Below are 7333 nucleotides of genomic sequence, written 5' to 3' on the forward strand. Positions count from 1 at the left end.
GAAATGTTCAATACCATCATTTGTCCCGGTAATTTTGCATAATATGCAAAACTATGATTCACATTTCATTATTGGGGAACTTCGCTTTTGGTGGTGACGACGAGGGAATTGAAGTTATAGCTAAAACAAACANTCGACTCTTTTTTCAGGATTCTCTAAGCATTTTCCGTATATACAATTTATCATCAATTTAAAAAATTCAATTTCGAAAGTCGACTTGGCTTCTGTACGTTTTTTAGTATTTAAATCTATATATACCTTCATCCAAGCCGACTGTTCAAATTTTAATACTTTATTAATTTTTTTTATTTTAACCCCTAGACTAATGGCCTGTTTCAACGTTCGATAGTGAGCGATATAATTTTTTTTGTCATATAAATTTGGAATTAATTTTTTGAATTTAGATCCAGGTGGTATAATATTCTCCGGACATAAGGGTACGTCAGAATGATCGTTATGTAAATTCTCACCGTATTCTATATCTACATCTAAAATGACACCCCAATTATTATCATCCGCAATTTTTGATATATCTAAATCATTAATTTCATATTGTGTCATCCATTTAAAATTTCCATATGGAAGATGTTGACTCAGTGCAGCACGATACAGATTGTTTGCATCGAGGTATAATAAATATGTCGATGGTTTTGAATAATCATAGTCATCGCAATATTTATTATTAGCTTTACTATAATGAGATGAACATTGAGATACTCCCCTCGAATCCCATTACACTAGTTTACAACAAAATTGACCTATGACTTATGATAGTCATTTTTTATGTAAAATCGTCCACTGAGTCCGAAAATGAATTCAAAAATACAAAAAGTAGAACAGTTTTTGAGTTATTGCGAAATTAGCGATTTTCATGTATGGAAAAAAAACGTTTTCATTATATTCTAAATATCTTTAATTGTATTCAACCGATTTTCATTTTTTTTACATAAAATTAAACAATATTAAATTACCTATAACTTTTATCTTAATCAATTTTTTATCTGACTCTTTTCTCGTTTGCTATCTACGAATTTACCACTGAATTTTTATCATTTTTTTCAAAATGTCAGAAATAATTCAGAGTTTTACGTAAAATACATCAATAAAAAATAAATTTATCAACAATATACTCAATAGACATTATACTCTAATACATAACAAAGAAAATGATATATTATTTTGTAATATTGATAAAAAAATGAAGAAGTTATGCGCGATTGAAAAATAAAACAAATTTCCTAAAATGTAAACATCATGTCAAAACCAGTTCCACATTCACTCTCAGTTAAATATCCTGTTTTTCCAAAAGGAAAAAAGAATATAGTGAATCGCCCGAACCAAGTAATCATGCCGAGTGTAAGACTGACATTAGTTTTCAACATGAAAAAATTCCGAAGCTTTTTACCCAAACTGAACTTAATGATTTAATAAGACATTTGAAACTCTCANTACAGTTTGGTGGGGTTGTGATAAATTTTCGCATTTAAAAAAAAATGATAATTCTCTAAAAATATTAAGTAATTTTCTATAGAATTAAGAAAATTGAAATTGTTTTAGCATGGATTTAAAAAATTATTTTAAATATAGTAAATTTAACATATAATCGATAAAATAAATAATTAAGTTTTACAAAAAGGAAAACAATTATAATTTTCACTATATTTTTTGTAATTAGTTTTATGATAACCAAAGAATAATTTTTATTTAATTAAAAATAGGACGCATTAGTCTTAATATTTCTTTTATATGTTTCATTGTTTTCTCTTATAAGAAACCAACAATAGTCACCCATCATTGTTTCATCCCAAAACCCATAGTAACGACATTCTATATTATTTATTTGTTGATGAAAACGTTCACCATGCTCATCGCTTTCATTTCCAAGATTTTCAGGAAAAAAATCTAAATGTGCAAGAAGAAAATGTATTTTCAATGACATGTTCACCCCCATTTCCGATAAAATTAAAAATATACATGTTTCTTTTATTCAAAAAATAATAAAATTATAAAATGTACTGTTTACCTATTTTTGAATAGTTTATCAATAAATCGTCTACTATTTCTCTATAATTTAAAATTTTGAAGTTTCCTAAAAAAGAATATACAACCAAACGAAACGAGTTTGGTTGTAAACGCATCGGACAAATGTGGAAACACAGTTTTCAAATAAGTAAAGGAATTTCCATTTTTATTTAAAGCTTTAACAAAATTTTTAAAAAGTCCAAGTATAATATGTAAAGGTGGCAGGATTATTCTATTTATATCAACAAGAGGATTGAATTTGACATTTTCTTTGCCCACTGTTAAGTTTACTCAATCTGGCCAATATTTTCGTGTTTAATGTTCTTGACGTGCTCGACTATCCCATGTACACAAAAAACACATGTATTTTGTGTATCCTTGTTGCAAGCCAGTTACCATTGCAATGACTTTAAGGTCTGCCCAAATTTTCCAATTGTGTTGATTGTAGTTGATTAGAGAAAGTAATTAGAGATAGCCATTGATTCATACGATTCTTTCATATTTACAGCATGCGATAATGGAATTGAAAGTTTGATGTTTCCTTTGTGCAGTAAAACTGCTTTCAGACTTAGTTTATTGATATCAAAAAACAAACGCCATTCGGTTGGATCATATGGCTCACCAAATTCTTTAAACAAACCGTAAATGTCGTTACAATAACAAACATTGTTTTTTTTTTATATAATATNTTTTTTTATTTTAACCCCTAGACTAATGGCCTGTTTCAACGTTCGATAGTGAGCGATGTAATTTTTTTTGTCATATAAATTTGGAATTAATTTTTTGAATTTAGATCCAGGTGGTATAATATTCTCCGGACATAAGGGTAAGTCAGAATGATCGTTATGTAAATTCTCACCGTATTCTATATCTACATCTAAAATGACACCCCAATTATTATCATCCGCAATTTTTGTTATATCTAAATCGTTAATTTCATATTGTGTCATCCATTTAAAATTTCCATATGGAAGATGTTCACTCAGTGCAGCACCATACAGATTGTTTGCATCGAGGTATAATAAATATGTGGATGGTTTTGAAGAATCATAGTCATCACAATATTTATTATTAGCTTTACTATAATGAGATGAGCATTGAGATACTCCCCCTCGAATCCCATTATTAATAAAGCTAATCATTTCAATATCCGTCATCAATTCCAATTTTACCCCGGTAATTCGCTTCATAGCTTCGAAACTTAATCCGGGTGAAGTAATAAAATGACAAGGATCAAGCCCATAATTTTTTAAACAAACATTTCGAAAATTTTCAAAAATATCAGCTAAAAGAGAAACATCAGTTCTTAAATATAAGTCGGAATAATCCCCCAAAGTTAAACAGTTAAATTTATCCCAAACTTTTTTTGCATGGACATAATCCTCGTCTGTTACTTCACTCGTATTCAATAAACTACGGAAGGCGGATTTTGGTGGTAACGTGCATTCGTTCAGTACATTTATATCAGTTACATATTCGTATGGGAATACACCCTTACGACACATCAACTTAAATTTTTCATCATCAGAATACATTTTCCTAGTTAATTTAAACTGGTCGAGGGTCAAAGTTTCAGCTAATTTTTCTAACGATGATGGCATAAAATTTAAAGAATCAATAAATTTTATAGTAATCCACTTGTCATTTAATGTTTTTACACTTTTTTTTATAGCCATATATTTTTCGTTTGTTTTAGCTATAACTTCGATTCCCTCGTCGTCACCACCAAAAGCGAGTTCCCCAATAATGAAATGTGAATCATAGTTTTGCATATTATGCAAAATTACCGGGACAAATGATGGTATTGAACATTTCAGATTACAATCTCTATGTGCTGCACCTCGATACTTACCCGTTAAGTGACAGTGATCCATAACCTTCTCATGATAGCGTAGATTACCATTACAAATGTGGCAAGTGACTGCCATATTATAACTATATTCTTGTTGTGTAGTTAAAGCTTCCATGGATAGAGGGTTAGAATAAATGTCACTTATACGGATAATATCTTCTCTAAGTCTAGAAATAAACACCTTCATGCAATCACCCCCGCGGTATTCCTCCATGCGATCCAAATTTTCGTCATAAGAACATTTAATTAAATAAGAAAAACTATATGGTTCATGGACTGAAATTTTATTTGAATATGAATTAATTGGATTAGGATCGCATGTAGCAATAGGTGTTAAAATACTTTCAAAATCTGCGTAGATTACGTATTCCACGGGGAATTGCATATGGAAATTTTGAAATTGAACAATGTTTTTTGGGGGGGTTGGTAATATTGTTTTTACTTTCATACAATTATCTTGTTGGTGAGAATTTAACTTATGTTCGGAATAAAAAAATAAAAGACAGCCATCGCATAGAAATTTACGTGTCTTATGTTTAGAAAGCTGCGTAGATACCAACCGTTCCATGTTAGAAATACAACAAAAATGTCCGAAGGGTTTATCATTTTGATCTAAATATAATAAATTTACGTGTTTGCGGCGTTTATTTTCGGTTAAGTGCAACGGTCCAGCAATTTTTTCGTTAACATAAGTGTAAACATTTACACTTATTTCATTCATTTTTTCAAATTTTTTAATATGTGATAGTGCCAATGGGAGTTGTAACCCCCGAGTTTTTAATACAGTGTTGTAATGCGGATATGACTCTGGCTTAGTCGCATCTACAGAACGTGACTGAACCGGAAATAAACCCGCAACCACGGCCCAATAAAAACAGTCTTGTTCCCTACATTTAACATTAACTATGGCATTTTTGCGCAATAATTTTTTTGGTATATCTAAATTACACCCACCCCTCAATGGATCATATTTAAAAATATTAATATCCAAAAAAACTATTGCACTAAAAACCCATCCGCTCTCACGCGTTTCAACCTCTTCGGACTTTTTTTGCAGTAGATGTGTAATAGTAGTAATCCACTCTGGAATACTACTTNCTTTTTTTGCAGTAGATGTGTAATAGTAGTAACCCACTCTGGAATACTACTGGATTGCATTAAAATAAATGGTGGGATAGATAGATTTTGAGTTATAGTAGGTATCTCTACATCATCCCTATTAATATTAATTTTTTTATAAACAGTTACTAAATCTAATGAAGTTTTTATAGCTTTATGTGATATTATTGCATTTTTCCATACGTTTATGAGATCCGTAGAGTTTTTTTGAATAAATTCTAAAATTGAAAATGAATTGTTGTTCTCTATTCTATATATACATATATTCCCTGAAAATATGGATTCGATTTTATTTGCGGTGGAAGTTTTTGCACAATCACCTAAAATTTTAATAAAACTAATAAAAAATAATTCTTTTTATCATTACGTTTATATATCATACTATTTGTTATTGATTGATTCGATTGATGCACACACTCAATTCCCGTTCCAATCCTTTTCTTATTTTTACCTGATAATATAATGTATTTTAATATATAAATTAAGTTAAAAATTTAGTTTATATTAATATACTTACATTCATTAGCGTAATCAATATCTTCTGAATACTCTTCGATATCTAAAATATAAATATTCAAGTATAATATTAACACTTAGTTTTATTATTATTATTTATATTTACAGTTTTCAATATATTATGGGTAAATGGGAATTACTTCCACCTCCATCGAATTCACATCCATTTTTTTCGCAGCTTCCAACACTACACTCAGAGAAAAACCTCGATCTATATAATAAATTCATCGTTCAATTTGATAAATATATCATTACTATTGAACCTATGATATATTTATCAATATGATAGAGAAAAATTGTAGTGGTTTGTTTATCATTATAACAATGATGATATTATTGAAATAATAAAATACTCTATCAATATAATAAGTATAACTTTGTCATATTGATAAATTCATCGTACTTATGACGAATTATTATTGTATATCTAAATCACTTTGATAAATAATTTTTCATGGTGATGAAATAATTTTTAAAGAATTAAGTAAATTTTTTTCAATATGATAATGAATTTTTATTAAATTAACATACCAGTGTACAAATAAAATCCCATATTAAATTATAAATTTAATCTTAATTATGGTAATAATTTACTTAAATAAACACGTTATTTAATATATATATTGTGTAGTATTTATAATATTAAAAATAATTTAATGAACAACTTTTAATTTTTCAATAGTAAATTATAAATAAAACCTTTACACATGTGTATTTAAATAGACATATGGAATATAAACTGAAACGGCGTATTTATCACCTTTTATTTTTAATGAATTTTAAGAAAGCTTACAATCTGTTTATAGTATAAACTTTATACATTGGATGTAAAATTAATTTTAAATAATCAAATAAAAATTAATAATTTACAAATAATTAATACAAATGAAAAGAAGAAAAATATAAAGTGAAAAAATAAAAGGATTTTTCAATATAATATTAATATAATAATATTATTTTACTATTTTGTTGAGATCATGTAGCACTTGTTTTACTGTTTGATGGGAGTAGTCGTTCTTTAAAAATAATTTGTAGTAATATTGTTGAATAAATGTCCAGACAGCGCATGATGGAAGTGGGTATTCTAAATTAAAAACATGGAATATCTTAAAGCAGACATCCACTGCTCTTATTATTGAAAAAATTTTATACTTGATGGCATCAAAATATAATAATATATCTCGTGGTTTTAAAATCGTGCCAATAATTAAAATGAATGGTTGTATTGGCTGATTTCTACTTTGTAGTAATGCGATATAAGCTTCAGCTTGGTCAACTGTCTCGTGGAAACTAATTAATGAATTTTGAGAGTCCTTTATAGAATATTTAATGATATTTTTTTTTCCATTTTCATCTCTCGTCACTTTTCTCGACGTTGGCACGAAAAGCGAGCTTAATAGATAGAAGAATGCTGTATTTTTTCCACCTGACCAAGAAAATAATTAATTTAATGCTAAAATATCCTTTTATTAAACTGCTAAAATATTTTGATTTATATTTATAATAAAGTATTATTACTTTGACAAATGTCTGATCTTTGAGAAAGCTGTTCTACAAGTATTTTGCTATCTCGGTCTTTATTGTGTTTTTCTATAATATTCATAATATCTTGGTAAGAATCATCAAATGAATCGACCATCATACTATTATATTTGATAAGTTGTTTAAAGTCAATATCCACCTACAAAAATGTAATCCTTAAATTTAATTATTTTATGTATAAGCAATACATTTTACATACGAGTTTATATCCAAGGGGTAATCTATAACTAGCCCATTCATTTATTATTTCGTTTGTTTCTTTAGCCTCTCTAATCTTTTTAA

General features: G+C 28.0%; 2 protein-coding genes and 2 long non-coding RNA genes across 8 annotated transcripts in view; 2 read left to right on the plus strand and 2 right to left on the minus strand.

Annotated features, from left to right (window-relative positions):
* LOC126900031 (uncharacterized) overlaps positions 1–7333 on the plus strand; it is a 238638-nt gene that overhangs the window by 92435 nt on the left and 138870 nt on the right. The gene's annotated exons all lie outside the window — the stretch shown is intronic.
* On the minus strand, positions 134–779 carry LOC126900047 (uncharacterized; the record flags this gene model as incomplete). Its single annotated transcript, XM_050675480.1, is given in 1 exon segment — positions 134–779. A coding segment is annotated over 1 exon segment (428 nt), but the record flags the coding sequence as incomplete, so codon positions are not given.
* LOC126900053 (uncharacterized) lies at positions 266–3821 on the plus strand. Its single transcript, XR_007702783.1, has 2 exons — positions 266–410; positions 2822–3821. It is a non-coding gene; the product is annotated as an uncharacterized LOC126900053 (long non-coding RNA).
* LOC126900054 (uncharacterized) lies at positions 4979–5707 on the minus strand. Of its 2 annotated transcripts, XR_007702785.1 has the most exons (4): positions 5616–5707; positions 5511–5552; positions 5376–5444; positions 4979–5313 (listed from the first exon to the last, which is right to left on the minus strand). It is a non-coding gene; the product is annotated as an uncharacterized LOC126900054 (long non-coding RNA). The 2 variants fall into 2 exon arrangements; XR_007702784.1 differs by having other exon boundaries at positions 4979–5444.

This window comes from Daktulosphaira vitifoliae, unplaced genomic scaffold (assembly GCF_025091365.1).
Source record: "Daktulosphaira vitifoliae isolate Bord-2020 unplaced genomic scaffold, ASM2509136v1 Scaffold_2, whole genome shotgun sequence".
Taxonomy (NCBI): Eukaryota; Metazoa; Arthropoda; class Insecta; order Hemiptera; family Phylloxeridae; genus Daktulosphaira; species Daktulosphaira vitifoliae.